General features: G+C 38.9%; 1 protein-coding gene across 24 annotated transcripts in view; it reads left to right on the top strand.

Moving 5' to 3' along the window:
- Positions 1–21906, top strand: part of LOC115865168 (zinc finger protein 177-like) — a 133486-nt gene that overhangs the window by 55199 nt on the left and 56381 nt on the right. For 5 of the 24 annotated variants that reach the window (XR_009563556.2, XR_011377357.1, XM_060297165.2 and 2 more), the window contains exons 4-8: positions 54–301; positions 7759–7828; positions 9615–9693; positions 10600–10682; positions 21865–21896. Coding sequence is in view for 21 of the 24 variants with exons in the window: in XM_060297165.2 (XP_060153148.1) it covers positions 7791–7828; positions 9615–9693; positions 10600–10682; positions 21865–21896 (232 nt within the window). In the remaining 3 variants the exon portion in view is untranslated. The other 19 variants (XM_060297168.2, XM_060297172.2, XM_060297167.2 and 16 more) reach the window with 19 other exon arrangements.

The raw sequence follows: 21906 nt of genomic DNA, 5'->3' as shown, positions 1-21906 counted from the left end.
ATGTAAGACATGTAAGATGCATGGGCTATGGAGTAAAACAAACCACTACACAGGTCCTGGACCACAGCGCTGCCTTCCGGGCCCTGACCCAGCACCCCAGCACCAATCCGCGGGAGGAAAAAGATACCTCTCTTCTGCTCCGAGATGAAAGAAGAACAGCCTCCGGCGTCTGCCCAACCTCCGAGGCCCTGCCCCTTACGCTGTGCGAGGAGCCTGGAAGTGCGCGTGCGCGTGCGCGTTTGGATCTGCGCGTGCGCAAGGCGGCGGCTGTCTTTGCTGTGCGGTCCGGCGCGGGTCTGAGGTAAGATTTTCGCCTCTTGGTGTGTCCCGCCTCTGTGCGGTCAAGCAGGAGGAGAAGACACCAAATAAGAGGGTCAGAGGACGTGGCCTCGCGCGCTGACCTGGCCGCCCCCGCCTCCGGCCGGCGCTCCCGGGCGGCGGCCCTTCCCGCGAGAGTCCGGGCCCGCTCGGCCAGCGGAGGTCCGGGCGGCAGCTCTGGGTGGAGGCGGGTCGGCCAGGCCTTGTCTTCATCCGCGATGCTCCCGATTTCAAAAGGCTCCAGAGCAACCTTTGGGTCCTTTCTCCACAAGGGAAAGGAATAGCATCTCTGTCGTTCTCGTCCCGGCACTCCGGCCCCAATGGCCCCCTGTCCCCGGGTCCCGGTGAGCACTCGGTGGCTTTGTTCCGGCCGTGGGTGTCGGTTATTGAAGTTTGGTAAGTTATATTCCGTTGGAAAGAGAAACCTTTGCAGGTTATTAGGCAGCACGTGTGTGTGATCTAAATAAATGCAGGAGTGAAGGAATTCATATAAATACTAAATTTACCACGTCAGAGCCCTGTAAAGCCCCAAAGCTTCAAAAGTATAGGAGTCTCAGGGAAGGAAGACGACGTAGGCTGGTTTCTGTTAGTAGCAGAAGTTGGAATTGAATTTACCGTAAGTAAGATGAGTTTTGACGGGTGGATTTTTCTTCCAGGTATTCATCTTGAAACTATTATTATTATTATTATTACTGTCCGCGCTGCGCAGCTTAGGAGATCTTAGTTCCCCAACCAGGAATTGAACCCCGGGCCCCTGCAGTGAGAGCGTGGAGTCCTAACCACTGGACCACCAGGGAAGTCCCTCATCTTGAAATTCTTATCTAGAGAAAATCTGTGACGTCAATAAAACGAACATCCATGAACCCTTCATCTAGATTCACTAATTAAGATTTTATCTCTCGTTATATATATTATGATGAACCATTTAATGGGAAATTGCAGACATTCACTTCCCCCTTTAATCTTCAGCGTTCATTTCTTAAGAATGAGGACAGTCTCCTACTAAGAACAAAACTGCATTGTCCACCAAGAAAATCAAAAATTTTCCACTTTTCCAAGAGTATATTTTATAGTTGTCCGGTTTTTTGGAGAGCTAGGATCCAAATTAGATTTGCACGTTGCATTTTGGTTTTAGATTTCTTTTACCTAAAACATTTGCCTGTATTTTTGGTTCCTGCCTATTTCAGGATTTTTGTATTGTAAAATGTTGGCATTCTGATATGATGTTTTCCTGTGATTTCATTTAATTAACTTGTCTATCTCATACAGTGGACATTGTGTCTAGAGCAGTAGTGTCTAATACAAATATAATATGAAGTACAGATGTAATTTTTAAAATTTTAGTAGCCAAGTTAGGAAAAAATGAAGTTATTTTTAATAATATATCTTATCTAACCCAGTTTATCCAGTTATTAATATATAGTTATTGGTGAAATTAATGACTAATGTAGCTAATATAAAATTATTAATGAAAAATTTTACATTTCTTTTGTACTAACTGTTGGAATCTGGTATGTATTTTATACTTAAGCACATCTCAGTGTGGCTGCTAAATTTTTTTTGGAAATTCTTGATCTGTATTTAGCTTTCATAAAATTTACTGTTGAAAAAGTAGACTTGGAAACCCAGATTGCTCCAAACATGCTGAAAAGTTTTTTAGTAACTGAGCAATTTTATTTCTAAACTTAATTAAAAGTAAGTAAAATTAAGAATTCAGTTCCTCAGTCACACTAGCCACATTTCATGTTCACAGTAGCCAAATAGAGCGAGCCAATGGCTACTAAGTTAGACTGCAGGTTTAGAGACGTGAAAATTTCCTAGGTGATGTTGTGTACTTCATATTGTATCCCTTCAATATGGGATCAGGAGGCACATAAATGCAAGTTGTCCCACTGTGTATTAGGAATGCAAAGCATTTAGTCAAGGTGCCCATCTCTCTCGTGTAGTCACATTTTTCTTTTTAGTAATCTGTGGGTGATACTTGGCAATAGGGGAATAATCTCTTCCCCACCCCTTTCGATCAGTGGTTTTAACATCACTTGTTGATCTTCGTTTCAACCTGTTTTTACATTGGGAGCTTATGAAATGGTATTTTTTTTTTTCTAATTCTGTCATTCCTTCTCTATTCTTTAGCTGTCAGTCTTCTGTAAACAAGAGCTTTCCCTCCCCACTTCCCCTGCCCTCTATATTTTTTTCCCTTTCGGAGTGTCACAACATATCCGTGGATTTTTCTTTCATTCATCATATTATAAACAGTTGCTGTCATTTGATGCTCAAGCTGTCCCAAACTTGGCCAGGAGGAGTCCTTTTAATTTGACTCATGTGTCCCTTCAACACATACCTATTAGTCTTTGAGTGTAAATCCCCAGTTCACTTTGTACTTTCCAGTTACAGACCTGTAATAAATGATTTCTCCTCTTTCCTTATAGACACCAAGGTCTCTGTGATGGGCTCAGTGCTACTGGGATATAACTGTATCTAGGCCTTTCAGTGGTTATCTAAAAAATATATATATATATATTTTTTGAGACAAAATTGAATTCAAATTGTATTTATAATTTTATATCCTCCTTTTCATATAAATTATTATCATGAACATACTCTCATATTGTTATTCTTCAAAAACCCAATTAAAAATATATTTTCTTACATTGTAAGTTCATACTCATTCCTAGTAAAAATTTAATATGTGCTTTTTTCTTTATTTTATACTTGTATCTCTTTTCTCTTATTATAAAAACCATGGTTTGTAATACCATTAGTATATTGTTTTATCCAACAGTATGGGTACAGTAGTTTCAAAAATTATAATACCAATATTACCAATGGTAGACTTGCTCAATAAAGTATTAAGTTTCTTTGCATTTTTTTGTCCTTAATTGTTTATATTAAGTATATGCAGTTCATAGTACTGTGCTCAAATATTTGTGTGAACTCTAAGTCTTTTCTCTCATGGTTTTGTTATCAGTTTGATACACTATTATGTACATTTTTGTTTACATTTAGTTTTAAGGTTTGCTTCCTTTCTGAATTAACTTATTTTTTTAATTTATAAAACTTTTTCACGATTCAAAGGTAAAACTTTATAAAAAGGTATATTCAGAAGTCTTACATCACATTACCACCAGTAGCTAACCATTTCCATTTTATTAGTTTCTGATGTAAACTTTCTCAAAATTCATATATATATATATATATATATATATATTCCTTCTTTCCTTCCTTCCTTTTTACCTTCACATGAATGTACTTCTTTCCCCAATTAAACTAAATACTGGAAATCAATCTATATCAGTTCGTAGTGATTTTCCTTATCCTTTTTTGTGGCTGCTGAGCCCTTTATTAGTGCATGTATGGTAGTTTAGTCAACTAGTGTCCTATGGATAGAATTTGTGTTGCTTCCAATTATCCTAACCAAAGCAGCCTAATAACAGTAGGAGCAAACCTGTAGTGCAAAAAAACCCAGATTTTTTGACTCATTGCAGTGAGGGAGACTGCATAGCAGAGGAACTGTGGATGTCTCAACCAAACAAAGCAAAATGTATACTTATGGATTCTGAGAATTGTGACGTTTTAGGTGAAATTTAAAGGAAGCAGTAATTTGATAGTCTCAAAGCAAAGCAGGACTGTGTTAAGGGGTTAACATCAGGTCTGTACTACAAACAACCCAGGCTCTTGTTTCCTTGGAAACAATAAAATTAAGATAGATGTGGAATATTGTGTCCAGAAACCCTTTATTTGAAGCACAGTTCCAGGTTTTTAAATTAAGACTGCTTCTTGATGTCAAATATCAAAATAATGATGTATATCCTCCAGGCAAAATTGGGATGTTTCAGTCTTACTGATACAATTTCAAACAGTGAATCTCTGATTGTCTCTGATTTTACAGAACAAAGTTTCTCAGTGAATAAGAAAGCAATAGTAACTCTGTTACATATTCTTTCATGAGATGGTCAGTCAAGTGCTGCCACAAGGGGAGACTGGAGGCCCAGGAAAAAACAAAGTTTATTATACTCTTTAAGTCCTAGAGGCAAGGCAACATGTAACCATGCAGGTTGATGTGGGAAAACACCAGGATGGTCAAGAGGCAGAAGGCACAGGAGAGAGGGGAAGGTTTAGGCCACTGCCTTTATTGGGGTTTCTATGGGAAAGGCAAGGCAGGGCAGAGGAAACAGCCAGGATTGACTGCTTTGAATAATTTTGTCAGGCTTCGGATATATGGGTGGTCTCTAGTTGCCTGCTACCTGGCCCTGGGATGTTTAAGGCAGAGAAATATTGCCTCCTACAGTGGATGGGTCTGCTGGAGGTAAGTATGGTTCTCGATTGGTTAGTTTGCATATCAAAGTCATGCTTCGGTTTGAGTCCTTTGTTATTTCTCAGAGTTGGCTAGCCCCAAGAAGCAGTCTCTCCCCAGCCAGAAAGGATTTTTTCAGATGTCAAAAGTCATATAATATACAGAAAAAGTGTGTGTGTGTGTGTGCGCGCGCGCGCATGAGTGTCCAATACAGTCGGTACTCATGTTTTGATGAGAGTAAGGAAACCAGGGCAATGATAGCAGAGACTTTTAGTGTGGCGTAAGTGCCCCTAACCAACACAGAAAACATTTTACTGTGATAATGGAAAGGAGAAACACAGGTAAAGTACGAGGAGTCCTTGTAGGCCAGCCTATAATTTAAGTTTCCCATTTATATTGCATTAGTCAAGAAAATAAATCTGAAATTTTGTGCAGTCCTTAACAATATCTTAGTGGAGTTGTAGAGTAGATTAGAAATACTCTCATATCAGGTTGACACATCTGGCGGTGGTGTTGGAGGGGATGAGCTGATAAGTTAGTAAAGTACATGTAAAAGTTGGTGGTTGTGTGTGGAACCAAGGGGAAGGAGTGCTGGTGGCTGCAACGCAGAAGGTCTTAGTGGAAAGCTGGAGGCGGTTAGTGGAAGAAAGCATCAGGGAGTGGGTGGCCCTCTTCCCAGAGGGTCCAGGGGTTGGCCAATATGAGGCACGTGCCTCCTGGGGAAAGCGGTAATCTCCACTAATTCCTTTTCCTTTTTAAAATTAAAACTTTGTTTTTGGAGCAGTTTCAGGTTCACAGCAAAATGGAGGGGAAGGTACAGAGAGTTCCCATCTGTCCCCTGCTCTCCCCCCAGCCTCCCCCATTATCAGCATCCCCTACCAGAGCAGTACATTTGTTACAGTTGATGAACCAACATGGGCACCTCATAATCACCCGAAGTCCGCAGACCACATTACAGTTCACTCTTGGTGTTGTAGATTCTGTGGCCTTGGACAAACACGTAATGACATGTTTCCCTCGTTACGGTATTATGCAGAGTATTTTCACAGCCCTAAAAACCCTGTGTCTTGCCTATTCTCCCTGACCCCCACAATCGTTGGTAACCTCTGGTCTTACTACTACATACTTTTGCCTTTTCTAAAATGTCATATAGTTGGAATCACACAGTCCATTAATTTTTGGAATGATATCGATACTAGTGACCTCTACCAGATTTCCTTGTAGGCATGGAGTGTAGGGGTGTATGTTTTGGCAGAGAGCAAGGAGTATACCTGGATCGTGGGCTAAGCAGACAAGGAACTCAGAATCATAATAGAATTCCTAATATCAAAGGAAGAAAAGCACAAAGTGTCCTATGTCCAATCTGTGCGTTAGAAGAAACAGTCCCTGGGGTTTAGTGTCAGGGTCAAGTTAGCCCAGGGGGCAAAGTTATCTCCAATGGCGAGATCTCAGACTGGGGTGATGTCTCCTGGAGTGACGTCATCTCTGGCGGTGAGCTCCTGGGCCAGTGTGATGTTGCTGAGTGTGAGACTGGAGTATCCTTTTCAAGTGGGTACCTACTCCAGTTGATGTGGATCTCAGCATTTGCCATGTTTGGTTGAAACACTGTCTTATTTGGAGGGTTTGGGCCTCTGGATTGTAAACCAATGAAAGCACCCAGACCAATAATAAGTCCACAGTTACCTAAACTGTGGTGTGTAGCTAAACTCGACAGGGTTTTTAGTTTTTGAATGAAGTTTAGGCTCCCATATCAGTAGAACAGCTGCCTGGTCTTTGGGATAATCTATGGTTAATAGATCCCAGTGGAGTACACCCCCTCAATCTGGCCTCCAGCCCTTATGGGATAGGGCAAGATTAAAAAAAATTATAAATATAGGTTAAGGTTTGAGGCAAAATAGAGACCTTTTCAGTTGGACTGGAATTTAATGAATAGGAATTGTTCAGGAGACTATTAAGCATCTCAGTTAAACCAGTTATTGGGGTCATGAAAGTTCTATGAATACCTTTTCCGAGAGCCCAACATTGTGTATTCTAAGCAGTAAAATGCGTGTCTTTGTTACTAGCAGTAATGCCTATAACTCCAAAGGGAATAACGAGCATCCTGGCAAGGCCTTGTTCTGTAGTCTTAGTTATATGTAAAGACATGTGATTTTGATTTATATTTTCGGTGCCTGTGAGGCAAGAGATTGCCAGAGTTCTGTACCATGAAATAGGACAAATTTTAGATAATAGCCCAACAGTTTATAATAAATGTGATGATGGGACCATTTGTTGGCTAGGGCATCCAGTGCTGAGATGACTGCCTGAAGTTAGACCAAGTGTGTTGTTTCTTGGGTCCCATCCTTTATTTAGGGACATCATAGCTAAGGGATGGAAAGCAGCAACATTCCATCAGGCTCCATTACATATGATGGTTAACAGTGTCATTTGTATAGTCCTCCAATTCTCATTGCTATTTACTCAGTTAATCCCAGGGGGCTTCCTAGGTAGTCAAGGGTCTGGGGGAGGGGTGACATCCTCCAGCACCATGGCATCTGGCAAGAGACGGGGAGGCCACCCCTCCTGAAGGTGGAATATATGAAAGGGCCCAGATTTGGTTCCCTCCTCTCATAAGGAGGCCTCAGCAGTTATGCTGTGTTCATGGGGTATTGTTTCCATGACCCAAAGTATAATGGACAAGTGGTTATGGAGGGTCGCAGGCTCAAGGTCTGTGAGAATGTCTGTTTCCAAGAAAGTATGTTGACAGCAATTACTGTTTATAATGTACAGGCATATCTTGTTTTATTGTGCTTTCCTTTATTGTGCTTAACAGATAATTGCATTTTTTTTAATTGAAGATAAATTCTCATATTGGAGAATAACGGTAACCTCAGGAGTTCAGGCTTTTGAGACGGAGTAACCTGCATTCAGACTCTGGCTCACGACTTCTTAATTGGTGATCTTGGGCCAATTACTACTCCTGTTTGAACATAAGTTGCCTCAACTATTGAATGACAGTAATAATAACTGTTGATAATCATGAGAGCTTCCACTGTATGTGTGTTCTGGCACATAATGAGTGCTCAGTAAACGGCAATTATTATTTATATTTATGTGGTCTACAGTTTCTAATGACTTTCACATAATATAACTTCCATCTTCTGCAGAGAGATGGCTAATGAATGATGCTTGATGACAGATGAGAAATGCCTCCTGCATAAAGATTGATGGTATGAGGTAAGACTCCTACTTAATCAAGAGGAATTGAGATTAACTTATCCATTAAATTCAGAAACTGTCTTGAAGAGACTTTGGGAATAAGACATGTTAAGGCAGATTTCATTAACAGATTCACAGGATGCCAGCCATTGACCTTTTCCCTTGTGGTAAGTCCTTGTTGATGCTCCTTTCAGAGACCGTGCTTTAACTGGCCTGTGAGCAGCCTGTCTTGTGGTCTGGGTCTATGCAGTCCTGCTTCTGGGCTGTCTAGGAGGGGGCTTAAGTATATAACAATATCCTGTTGTCTAAATTCTGGGGCTTGGGAAAGAGGGGTAAGTATGCCTATTTTTGTGGGAGAGGTTCTGCTTAATCACATGAGTTATTATTGTTAGCCAAAAAATTCCCCAACAGTTTTACTTCTCTGGACTTCAATTTCTTTATCTGTAAAATGAGATTAGATTATTAAACTCTTCTTCTTGTTTATCAAAGCCCCAAATCCCATTTCTGACTTCAGATGAGGCGGGCTATAGGGCATTTTATGGCAGCAGTGTGTGTGTGTGTGTGTGTGTGTGTGTGTGTGTGTGTGTGTGTGTATGTATGTTCACTTAGAATTAGTGTGGAGTGGCTGCCAGGCTTGTGAGTATGGAAACTGTGGGCAGCCTGGATTCTCAGGTTTTGTTTCTTCTCCTCAAGGTTGTCTTTCTCAAGACTTTTTCTCTTTTCATGAGAAGTCAGAAGGGGAAAGGATTGTGACTGGGTGTCTGACAAATTATTTTCAGGTCAGTAGGAAATTTATTCTTTTATAAAAGCACATGTTTCTTCCTACGAGGTGGATATGTTTCCTACTAGTGAAACAGAGCTTCTGTTTCAAATAGGGCCTGCTTAGGGACTGAGTCCCCAGTTAAATTTCCTCAGGTCTTACTTAGGGCCTTTCATTTACACAGGAGAATGATACTATCACTCCAGTATTTACTAATTCATTCCAGTATTTACTAATTCAGTCCAATTCGTCCATGCTGATTGTGTGCTCTCATTTTGCTATGATAGACAGGGAGCCAACATGTGCCTCTGAGAATTTCTACTGTCACTGGAGGAATAATTCATTTACCAGCATATACTGTGTCTGTAATGTTCTCAGGACTATGGCTAACCTGTCAACAGAGAAAAATAAGACCAGAAGAGGTCACAATCTAGTTGTGGTGAGATACGTTCAGTTAGGTGAGAGAGGTGCTCTTAAAGCTACGTAATTGGATGAAGTCACCATGAATACGTCCAGGTAGAGAGGAGAAGGGGCTTGAGGACCATCAAGCCCTGGGGTTGATTATGGAAGAACATAAAACCTGTCTAGGCTTTGAGTCTCCCTTCCTTTTTCTCCAGGGAACATTGATGGAGATGGCAATTGCCTGATGCCAGGATGTTCCTCTTGAAAATGAAGATCTGTTCATTGTATTGGCTTTAATTTTTCTAGGATAAAAGGCTTAGGACTTCAAAATTATATATATAAGCTTGAGCTTGGGTTTTAGGCAAAAGACTGGCAACCCTTTTGGTGCACAGTGGGAGAGAGAGAGAGAGAGAGAGAGAGTGAGTGTGTGTGTGTGTTTGCATTTTAGTTTTATTTGCATTTTAGTTTTATTTGAAAATTTACTGGTTTGATAAAGTGGACATGAACAATTTTGTTGCTTCTCAAGTTATACCTGACAGTATTTGGTATCCCTGAAGAGCAGAGTCTTGACCCCTTATTTATGGAAGTATTTGTCATCCCTTGCATGTTCTTCTTACATCTGGCATCTTTCTCTGAGAGCAGGGCACCAGCTATGCAGACCTGGTCTGATCTTTCAGGTGGAACAAAGAGGAAAGCTGAAGAAAATGGAAGAGTTTTCCAAGTGAGGGAAAAGGCACATGTGATTCTTTATGAGAAAGAGCTGTAATCCATGAGAGCTGCAGTCCATTTGGAAATGTTAAACAGGAGGCTTTTGAAGAATTTTTTTCCTAAGGATGCTGAGGTCATTTGGGTTCTGAGGTTCCTTGGGTACCTCAAACTTCCCTTTCTCTTCAACTTTTCATTCGCCTTCTTAAACTTCCTTTTGGCTTGACAGTAGGATCTGTCCCATTTTTTTCTTTAAATTTTGCATTTGCATTAAGCTCTTTATCCATTTCCTTTCAACGTTGTTTTCCTGGTTACGCTGCTTTCTGTTCATTGTCAGTCTCAACATTTATAGAATCATTTCTTAGTAAATCACCTACCAATTTGACCACAGCACCTTATCATGCCAAACTCTTAGTCCAGCCAAACTTCTTAATCTTTTCTTTTTTTTTTAAATAAATTTATTTATTTATTTTTGGCTCCGTTGGGTCTTCGTTGCTGTGCACGGGCTTTCTCTAGTCGCGACAAGTGGGGGCTACTATTCGTTGTGGTGCACGGGCTTCTCATTGTGATGGCTTCTCTTGTTGCGGAGCACGGGCTCTAGGTGTGCAGGCTTCAGTCAGTAGCTGTGGCTCGAAGGCTCTAGAGCGCAGGCTCAATAGTTGTGGCGCACGGGCGTAGTTGTGGTGCACAGGCTTAGTTGCTTTGCGGCATGTGGGATCTTCCCAGACCAGGGCTCAAACCCGTGTCTCCTGCATTGGCAGGCAGATTCTTAACCACTGCGCCACCAGGGAAGCCCCTTTCTTTTTGTTTTAAAATGTATCTTAAGTCAATGTTTGAAAGTAAATACACATTGGCCTTCATTTTTAACATCTTCCTTCCATTTATTTCTCCAAGAACATAATTTTTTTTAATCTTATTTCAGATTGGGAGATTTGTCTTAATGCCAAATGGTCAGCACCTCAGTGGAATATTTTGGATGGGAAAAAATCCAGTGTGGTGGAAATGGTAAGATTCACAAGATATAATTCCTTGCCTTCCGCACTAGTGGAAAATTAGCAGTTCCATAAGATAGGAAACCTGCACGATAACCATGACAGTTATTTGAGACTAGTGTCATTCACCTGTTTTTCATAGTCTCTGGGCATTGTGAATTTGACAAAAACTTTAAACACCCCTCACGATATATTTCTTCACACAGAGTTCACTCAGCTGAATATTCCCATATATGTCATTCAGATGAAGTTTTTTGCTTTTTTTTTTTTTGTGGTACGTGGGCCTCTCACTGTTGTGGCCTCTCCTGTTGCAGAGCACAGTCTCCGGACACGCAGGCCCAGCAGCCGTGGCTCACAGGCCTAGCCACTCTGTGGCATGTGGGATCTTCCCGGACCAGGGCACGAACCCATGTCCCCTGCATCGGCAGGCGGACTCTCAACCACTGTGCCACCAGGGAAGCCCCAGATGAAGTTTTTGATAAATAATTTCATCTTGATCAATTATCAGCTAAACTCTATAAAAATCCCTTTGAAAGTAAAGAATACAACAAAACTTTCTAGCAGAATGATCACTTCATTCTGCTTGAAAGCACTGAGGGTCTGGAACTATGCATTGCAGTGAAAATGGAAGAAAAACAAAAACAAATAAAAAACTTCAGCCATACTAATTTGTTTCTTGTATAGAAAAACAATTCAAGGCAGAGGGGAAAATCTCTGAATATAACAAGATTGGAAAACTTTTTAAGTCATCATTAATCTCTTCATCAACAGGAGAGAAACTACATTGGAGAGAAATCAATTTTAACCATTGTGAAGAAGCCTTGAATGAACACTCATGCCTTAAGGCTCAAAGGAAAACTTACATTAGAAAGAAAACTTGTGAGTGTTATCAGTGTGAAAATGCCTTCATAAAGAACTGTGCCCTTGATCTATACAAGCAAACCCATTCTGGAGAGAATGCTCCTGAGTATAATCGGTGTGAAACAGCCTTCAAACAAAATTTACACCTGGTTCACAAGAAAACTTACACTCAAGAGAACCCTATAAATGCGCTGACTGTAAGAAAGGCTTACCTTCTTCCTCGTACCTTAGGGAACGTTTTTTTTTCATGGTGGAGAGAGGACGTATGCTTTTAAAGAACGTAGGAAAGCTCTTTCACATTCTACAAACCTTTTTGTACATATGCGAACTCACTAGAGAAATATCCTATGAGTGTAAAGGATGTGGGAAGACTTTCACTCAATCTTCATGTTATTCAGCATTTAAGAATTCACAGAGGACTGATGCCTGTGAAATGTAAGAAACTTGAAAAAGGCTTGTCTTATTCCCCAGATCTTGCTAAGCATATAAGATTTTATACTAGAAACACTGTGTTTGTAAGGAGTGCAGCCCAGAGTTTACTTTTCTCAAAACAGTAGTCACATGCGAATTTAAACTGGAGAATGTGGAAAAGCCTTTGTTAGTTCCTCGTACCTTACTGTAAATACAAAGAATTCACACTGGTGAGATGCCTTATCATTGTAAGGAATGTGGGAAAATGTTTAGTATTTCATCTTGCTTTAAAAGTCACCTGGAAACTCACCCTGGGGTAAAACCTTATAATTATAAGCACTGTGGGAAAGCCTTTATTTGATTTTCATTTCTTATTTGACATTTAAGAATGCACGGTGTAGGGACTTCCCTGGTGGTCCAGTGGTTAAGACTACGCTTCCAATGCAGGGGGCACGGGTTCTATTCCAGGTTGGGGAACTAAGATCCCACATATGCTGGTGTAGCCAAAAATAATTAAATTTTTAAAAATTTAAAAAATAAAGAGTGCACAGAAAGACCTTTTGAATGTAAGGAATGTGGTAAAGCATTTAGATAATCCTCGTACTTTAGTCAACATAAAAGAAACACATACTGGAGAGAAGTGTATAAATGTAAAAAATGTGGGAAAGCCTTCACTATTTCATCAGGCCTTAGAGTACACATGAGAACTCACACTGGTGAACAACCTTTTGAATGTAAGGGATGTGGGAAATCCTTTACTCGATCCACATGTCTTATTAAATATTTAAGAACTCACAGTGGGGAGAAGCCATATATATGAGGAATATGGGAAAACCTTTAGTACTTCATGCCTTTCTGAATGTATACACAGTCACATTTGAGAGAGAACTGAACACTTGTAAAGAGTGTGGGAAAGCCTTTGATACTTTCACACTTACGGAACATGTACTAATTCATAGTGGATGTAACCTTATTGTAAGGAATGTGGGAAGCCTTTTGCTCTGCCTTATACTTTAATTTTCAGCTCTGAGTTCACGGGTGTGAAAATATTACGAATGTAAAAAGTATAGGATTTTTTTTAGTTTTTATTCTCTGCTTTGGGAAAGTATGAAAGCACACATAATGAGAAATCCCCTGAATGAAAGGGATATAGGAAAGCCTTTGATTGTTCTTTGTCATTAGGAAACATGATTCATACTGGAGAAGAACCATAAATTATAAATATAGGGAGTGTGGAAAAGGCTATGTTAATTTATTGTAAAAGTCACACTGGAGAGATTATGTATGAATGTAAAAACAATTAGAATGCTTTCAATGAATATTTTTTATATATTTTTTATAAATAAAAATCCTAAAAAGTTTTTTTTTTTTTTTTTTTTTAATGAAAAACCTTTGTTACAAAGAGGTTTTTAAATAACACCTTGGGAAAGTTTTGGAGTACATGTTTTCACTTACTGCATACAAGAAAATTGATACTGGGAAAGAAAACCAAGTAAATTTTTATTTAAATGAGTTGCCTTTCTTTGTGTGTTTTTTTTCAAGGTAGACCCATACTTTTAAAGACTAATGATGTTGAGCATAAATATGGTCAACTGATCTTTGATAGAGGAGCAAAGGAAATGGAATGTAGTAAATATAATTCTTTTCAACAGATGGCGCTGGAACAACCAGACACCCACATGCAAAAGAATAAATCTAGACACAGACCTTGCACTCATCACAAAAATTAATTCAAAATGCATTGCAGCCCTAAGTGTTAAACACACAACTATAAACTTCCTTGAAGATAACATAGAAGAAAACCTAGAAGACCTTGGATGTGGCAATACTTTTAAAAATATGACATGGAAGACATGATCCATAAAAGAAATAATTGATAAACTGGACTTTATTAAAATTAAAAACTTCTGCTCTAAAAAAGGCATTGTTGAGAGAATGAGAAGACAAGCACAAATTGAGAGAAAATATTTGCAAAAGACACAACTGATAAAGGACTCTTAAGACTCGGCAATAAGAAAATAAACAGCTGATTAAAAATGGACTAAGACCTTAATAGACACCTCACCAAGGAAGATATGCAGATAGCAAATAAGCATTTGAAAAGATGGCCCACATGAAAAAAAGAGACCACTACAAATCTATGAATCTGTGAGAATGGCCAAAATCTGGAACACTGATAATGATAAATGTTGGTGAAGATATAGAGCAACAGGAAATTTCATTTCATTGCTGGTGGGAATACAAAATTGTACAGCCACTTTGGGATACAATTTGGTGGTTTCTTACAAAACTAAACATAGTCCTACCAAGTGATACAGTATTCATACTCCTTGACATTTACCCAAGTAAGTTGAAAACTTAAGTCCACACAAAAACCAGTACATGCATGCTTTGGGGTTTTTTTGTTTCTTTGCACATGAATGTTTATAGTAGTTGTATTCATAATTGCCAAAACTTGGAAGCAGTCAAGATGTCCTTCAGAAGGTGAATGGATAAACTGGCACATCCAAACAACAAAATATTATCCAGTGCTTAAAATGAATGGACTATCAGGCCATGAAAAGACATGGAAGAACCTTAATGCATATACTAGGTAATGCATATTACTAAGTGAAAGAAGCCAATCTGGAAAGATTACATACTGTATGATTCCAACTATATGACATTCTGGAAAAGGCAAAACTGTGGAGATCAGTGGTTGCCAGGGATTGGTGAGAGTGATGGGTGGAATGTATAAGCAAAGCACAGAGGATTTTTAGGGCAGTGAAAAATACCCTGTATGATACTCTAATGGATATGCGTCATTACAGTTGACCCTTGAACAACAAGATTTTGAACTTCATATGTAGATCCATTCATATGTAGATTTTTTTCAATGAATATGTACTGCAGCATTACACCATTCATAGGTGGTTGTATTTGCAGGTACAGAACCCAGAGGGCCAACTGTTAAGTTGTACTGGTGTTTTCAACTTTGAAGAGGGTTGGGGACGCTAACCCCCATGTGTTTACAGTGGAGCTGAGAAAGGCTAGTGGGCACTTCTGCCTCAAAACATCCTGCTTTTTTTCCTTGAGCAAAGCCTGGAGTCCACAGTTCACATGATACTGCCTTGTCAGGCTGTGCTCATTATGTGGTGAAAGAACCTAGCCTCCTTAAAATATTTTTGGAATGGAATGTAGATTAATATTTTTCCGGTTTAAACACATGCTTCTAGTCTTTAATATTAGTAATTAAGTGCCTAAGATTCCTGGGCCCCTCTTTACATGGGCAGATATTTTATAGAACCGATCTGCCTGAGAGGCATGGTCAGCTGGGAGGGGTTGAGCTTTTAAATACAGATCTCCAGATATGGGTGATTCCATTAAATAATAAGGATCCTCCTAATGATAAAGTTTTTTTATGTCTAGGCAGATGTTTTATTCATGGGGGGTCTAGAAAAGGCACAGAGAGGAAGCTATTGAAATTTTTAAAATCCTTATTTCGGGCTGTCTAACTGTAGTAACAACAACCCCAAAGCACCTTAAAATCTGTCTTTTCTCTACTACCAGATTTCCATTTTAAATCATGGTTCCGGTTATGCATATTTAAGAATCAGCCCTCTTTTGGCCCTGATAAAATCCATTTCTTGGCGGGTAGCTTAAAGTGCTGATCGAGACTGTTTTTTGTTTTTAATACCAGGATAATCATTGTTTAAATTGGAGTCCAGACAAAAAAGTTCTCTGACTTCTGGGGGACTTGCTTTGGTTAGGAAGGGGAGGGGCAGTGACCCCGCAAGAGAATCCATAACGGCTGAGTAGTGAAGTTTGGACTCCTTTTCCCTTCTGACTGCTCAGTCTCCTTTTCAAAACCTTGGGGACCTCTACTTTTTCCATCGAGGAGACCATATGGAGTGAAAGACCCGGGCTCAAGTGCCTGCGCACCATTTTACTTAAATGGGCAATCAAGAGTAAGTTACTCTACTTGAGAAGCCTCCTTCGCTTAAAATAAACTTGCCTGCACTTCGCCTCAATTCTGTGCCCAGGCTCCCTGACCAGGCCTCAGCCACTCTCTCCGGGCCCGCCTCCCAGCCCCGCTCCCCGATCGGAGTTCCGGGGGGGTACTGAACTACTGGAGGCGGGAGCCTCAGGCCCGGGACCCGAAGCGGAGGTGCGCGTCCGCTGGCGGCTTGGTCCTCAATAGCTGCTTCGCGCATCATACCCGTTTCCATATCCGTTGGCGTTTGATCCGGCTGGGCCCAAGTCCAGGTTCCGACCACGAGTCTGGAAGGGCCGGTCGATAGTGGGGAGGGGTCATGGGTAAGGTTTACGGCGCCAGCTGCTCCTGGGCCGCGGGGCCTCCTGCCGGGCTTCACGCGCGACTTCCCGCCCGGGTCCTCAGGACGCCCCGCTTGTCCTCCAAGCCCCGACCCGTTACATTCGCGCCTGCTGGGGCCGCGGCTTCTTCCCGTCTCCCGGACGACTGCTTGGGTGGTCTGTCCCCGGGAGGAGGCGGGTCTGGAAATAAGGGCAGGGCGCGTCCGCAGGGTCTTTTCTCCGTCGCCTGTCCTCCCCTCTTTAAAAGTCCTCCCCCAAGTCTGACTACTTTTCCTTAAGAAGATGCCCTTTCTTGTACCTCATTTTCTTCCGTTATGACATTCTTTGAAGTACTCATCAGTTCACGGAGATCTGCCCTTTTTTTTTTCTTTGATCTGTCTTACAGTTCTCTAGTGTGTGGAAGCAGCCTAGTCCCCTATTGGTGGACGATTGAGTTGTTCCCATCTGAATGGGCTTGTGCATGTTTCTTCATATTTCTGTACTTAGGACTTTAAGGTCGATTTTTAGAACTAAAGTCGTTGGGTCATGTGTAATATTCCTAGATATTGCCAACTGCCCCCGTTCTATTTTGAGCGCTCAGAACGTGTATTTTGCATCCAGCAAGGTGCACACCTCTCTTAGTTTTCAAATAATCTTAACCTATAGATGCTTTTGGATGTTTACATATCATCCATGAATGACAGGTTTATTCTTCTTTTACAGTCCTCCAAACTATCATGTCTCCCCATTCTTTTCCGCTCTCCCCAACTTACTGCACTGTCTGTATCATGATTAGTAGAAGGAGCCACTTCTTTTTCTGTGTCTCAAAGGCCTTCAGCTTGTATCTAGTAAATTGAAATGCTTGCTCTATGTTTTCGATACATTTTCAGGTTTAAAGACATTTCCTTCTATTCCTCTTTTCCTCGTTTACTATAATTAACATGTAACTAAAGTGTACAATTCAGTGAATTTTAGTATATTCTCAGAGTTGTGCAACCATCATCACAATATAATTTTAGAAAATTTTCATCATCCCAGAAAGAAATCCACAATATAATTTTAGAAAATTTTCATCATCCCAGAAAGAAATCTCATACTCATTAGCACTCACTCCCACTTCCCTACCCCCCAGGCCACCACTCACTAATCTATTTCTTGTCTTTATAGACTTGTCCATTCTGGACATTTCATATAAATGGAATCATACAATATTTTGTCTTTTGTGAATGACTTTTTTCACTATAATGTTTTCAAGGTTCATCCACATTGTAGCAAGTGTCAGTACTGATTCCTATTAATGGCCAAAAATATTCTTTTGTATAGATACGTCACATTTTATTTATCCACTCATAATTTGATGGTCATTTGGGTTATTTCCACATTTGGGCTATTGTAAATAATGCTGTTATGAACATTCTTGTTAAAGTTTTTGCGTAGACTTACATTTTCATTTCTCTTGGGTTTATACCTAGGAGTGGAATGCTGATTCATATGATAATCGTATATTTAACATTTTGGTGGACTACCAAACTGTTTTCTAAAGTGACTGCACCATTATTCTTTACCACCAGCAAATGAGTTCTGATTTCTCCACATACTCACCAATTGTTATTTGTCTTTCTGATTATAACTATCAAAATGAGTGTCAAGTGGTATCTTGTGGCTTTCATTTGCATGTCCCTGGTGGCTAATAATAAGCATATTTTCATATGCTTAATGGCCATTGTATTTTCTTTAGAAAAATAGATATTTTGCCCATTTTAAAAATTGAGTTTTTTTAAATAGAGTTGGCCAAAATTATTTTTAAATCATGCAATGTTGGGTATTATCAAACACTTTTACTGTATTATTGAGATGATCATACTGTTTTCTACTTTGATCTATTCATGAAACAAATGACATTAATTGATTTTCTAGTAAGCCTCTCTTACATTCCTGGGATAAACTCGACTTGGTTCTGATGTATTATCTTTCTCATTTTTTGATGTATTTGATTTGGACTTATTTTCTATAGACTCTTTGTATCTATGTTTATTAATGAGACCTCAGTATCATTTTGTTTTCTTATAATGGCTGTCATGTTTGATATCAGTATTATACCAATCTCAAGGAACATTCCTCTTCCTTTATCTACTTAATCAAGGTAATCCCTTTGATAAGGCAAACTGTTTTGTGACATCATCTTAAAAGTGGCCTGTCCATCCCCTCCCCTTCTTTCCCCGCATGGTAATTATGTAAGGTACTGTCATAGATTAATCAAAGTGCACACATGACGTTTTGGATCGTGCACATTTCTGGAGTTTTGCATAAGTGTGTCTAATCCCTGAAAGATTTGAGTCAGATTAGAATTTTCTCTTCTTTGAATGGCAGAACTGATATATAAAACCTCTGAGCCTGGTGTTTTCTTCATGGGAGAAATTTATATGCCTAGTTCTTTATTTTGTTTTTGTTTTTTTGGTTGTTGTTTTGTTTTTTAAAGAATCTATCTAGGCAGTGAATTATTTGGGCTGGAGAGACCTGGAGTCTCTCTGAGGGGGTCAGCAACAACCCAGATTATTCCACTTTTATACATTTTTTTAAATTGTGGTAAAATATATACAATATAAAATTTGCCATTATAAACATTTTAAAGCATACAATTCAGTGGCATTAGTCACAATCACAGGGTTGTGCAACTATCACTGTCCAGGTCATTTTTGATAATTATTTTAGGACTATTCAGTTTGTTATTTCTAGTCTTATTTCTCTAGGAATTGAGCTATTTCCTGTGACTTCTGAGCTTGATTAGCATACAGTTATTCACAATATCTTACATGTTTATTCTCTGCAGCATCTATAATTGTGTTCTTTTTTGCTTTTCAATTTTCTTTGCACCTTCTCCCTCTTTTTTTCTTGAATAATCTTGCATGATTTTTCCTATTAATTTTCAAAGAATCAATTGTTTTTGTTTGATCGTTTCTGGATTTTTGTTTTCTAGTTCATCATATTATTCTTTCTTTCCTTCAATTTTTAAAAATTTATTTTGAGATTTTTTTCCTCTAAATTTTTTTTGGCCACGCCACGTGGCATGCAGGATCTTAGTTCTCTGACCAAGGATCGAACCCAGGCCCTTCGTAGTGAGAGTGCTGAGTCCTAACCACTGGACTGCCAGGGAATTCCCTAAATTCTTAAATTGGAAACTTAGACTAATTTTTAACTTTTTTTCTAATATAAGTACATAAAGCCTACTTTTTTTTTTCCTAAGGCCCACTTTAGCTGCAACCTACAAGTTTTGGTACTTAGCACTGATCAATACCATAGTATTAATGTACTTTTCAATTTCTAATTTAATTCATTAATTATATCTTTTATCCATGAGTTCTTCGTAAGTGTAGTAACGTTCTCTAAACTCCAGATGTCAATGGCTTTTTTCTATTAGATTGAACTATGGTGAAACTGCTAACATTCAACCTTTTTTTTAACCTATAAAAATGGCAGTTTCATATGTTTCAACATAATTTACTTTTGTAATTAATATATAACTTAATTTCATTTTGGTCAGAGAACATATCTGTATACATCTTCTCTGAAAGGCTTAAGACTAACTTTATAGTATAGCAGTGGGGTCAGTTTTGTAAACATTCCACTTATGCTTGAGAAAGATATGTATTCTCTATTGAGAGTAGTGTCTGTAAGTGTTTTAGATGAAGGATGTTCATTTTACTGTTCAGACCTTCAAATCCTCTTTTTTTCCTCTGATTATCCATTACTCAGAATAGTGTGTTAAAGTCTCTTACACTGATGGAGATTTGTCAGTTTCTACTTTAATTCTGTTAGCTTCTGTGTATAAATTTTATGAGACTATGTTACTTGTGTATACAACTTCAGAATCTTTATACTTTCTCATTAATTGAATCTTATATCCTAATATAGTTACCTGTTGTAGTGCCTTTTGTCTTAAAAATGTGTGAAATTAAGTTAGCCAAACAAACTTTATTTTGGTTAATATTTGCCTGGTATATCATTTCCATTTTTGAGATTTAGTCTTTCTGTGTTGTTTTGTTTTTAGTGCATCTCGTGAAACAGCATAGAGCTGAAATTTATCTTAATCTAACATGGCAGTCTTTGTTTTTAAACTATAGAGTTCAGTCTATTTATTTGTACATTTATTGTGATTATTGATTAAGACATTTTCTGCCATCTTACAACATGCTGTTTATTTTACTTGCTTTTGTTGTTTTTTTCCCCTGCTTATTTTTGTTGCCTTTGTAATAATTGAAGTTTTTTCCTCATTCCATTGTTTCTTCTAGCCTGTGAGTTAAGCCCACTGTGTTCTTCAGTAGTTGCCCTAGCTATTTTATCATGCACACTTAAAGTCTAAAGCTAATCAATACCTTTATTCTCTAACGGAAGAATACCAGGAGCATAAGACTAGTCACATCCCTCCCAGTTTATATATTTTTATTATTCAGTAGCATTCCAGCTTGCTTTTCCATCTCACAAATTAGATATTGCTATTATTATTTTATATAATCAAAGTTCACTTAATATTTCAGACATAAAAATTCCTATTTCCTGGAATACTGAGAATTTACTTTAGTGATGATCTTTAGATGGGTAAGCTCTCTTGGGTCTTTACTTTAAAATGTCTTTATTTTACTCCCCTTTTAAAACTTTAAGCTTTTCATATGGAAATTTTCAAGCACACACAAAAGTAGAGAAAATAAAATAGCGAATCATATCTTCAACACTCAGTTTTCACAATTATCAGTATTTTACCATTCTTGGATCCCGTAGGCCTGAGCTGTCTAATACACTAGCCATATGTGGCTATTCAAATTTAAGTTAAAATTTAAATTACTTAAATAACACTAGCCTCATTTCAGGTGCTCAATAGCCATATGTAAATGGTGGCTATTGTATTAGATAGTGTACATAAGAGTTGGACAGTGCTGGTAGCCTAGTCACCTGCTTTTTCTTTTTTCTGGAGTGTTTTTACAGCAGATTCTGGACGTCATGTCCTTTCATCGGTACTTAAGCATGCGTCTCTGGCTGGTACATAACCATCACCGCGTTTTCCCACCTGGCAAACTCCAAAGTTCCCCAGTTGTCTCCAGAATATCTTTTTACAGTTTGTTCAAATCAGGATCTTAACAGGGTACCCACCTTGTTTTTTTTGAATATGTATCTCTTAAGTTTGTTTTATCCCCTCCTCCTCCTTTTTCCTTTTTTTTTTTTTAATCCACTGACTTATTGGAGATATCAAGGCGTTTTCCTACATTATGGATTTAGCTGATTGCTGCTGCTTTGTGTTATTTAACTTGTTTATCTCTGTATTTCCTATTAAAATTAGTTAGTCCAGAAGCTTGATTAGATTCAGGGTTTGATTTCATAAATTCACCCTTGAACCTAAGGAAGATATTTTAACTGGATTTAGAATTCTAAGTTGTTATTTTTCTCTCAGCACACTGAGGGTGTCATCCTTTCTTCTGACATACTTTGTTGCTCTTGAGACGTAAGACATCAGTTTGTCTGTCCTTTTTAGGTGACCTGAGTTTTTTCCCTGGCTACTTTTAAGATTGTGGGGGGAAAAAAATCAAACACCAAAGAAGAAAATAAATGTAGGTGTGGATTTCTTTTTATTCTTTCAGCCTGGGATTTATTGTGCTTCCTGGATCCAAAGGTTAGTGTCT

This window comes from Globicephala melas, chromosome 3 (genome assembly GCF_963455315.2).
Source record: "Globicephala melas chromosome 3, mGloMel1.2, whole genome shotgun sequence".
NCBI classification, from domain to species: Eukaryota; Metazoa; Chordata; class Mammalia; order Artiodactyla; family Delphinidae; genus Globicephala; species Globicephala melas.
The sequence above is the reverse complement of the archived record's forward strand: the minus strand, read 5'-3'. Positions and strand labels throughout refer to the sequence as shown.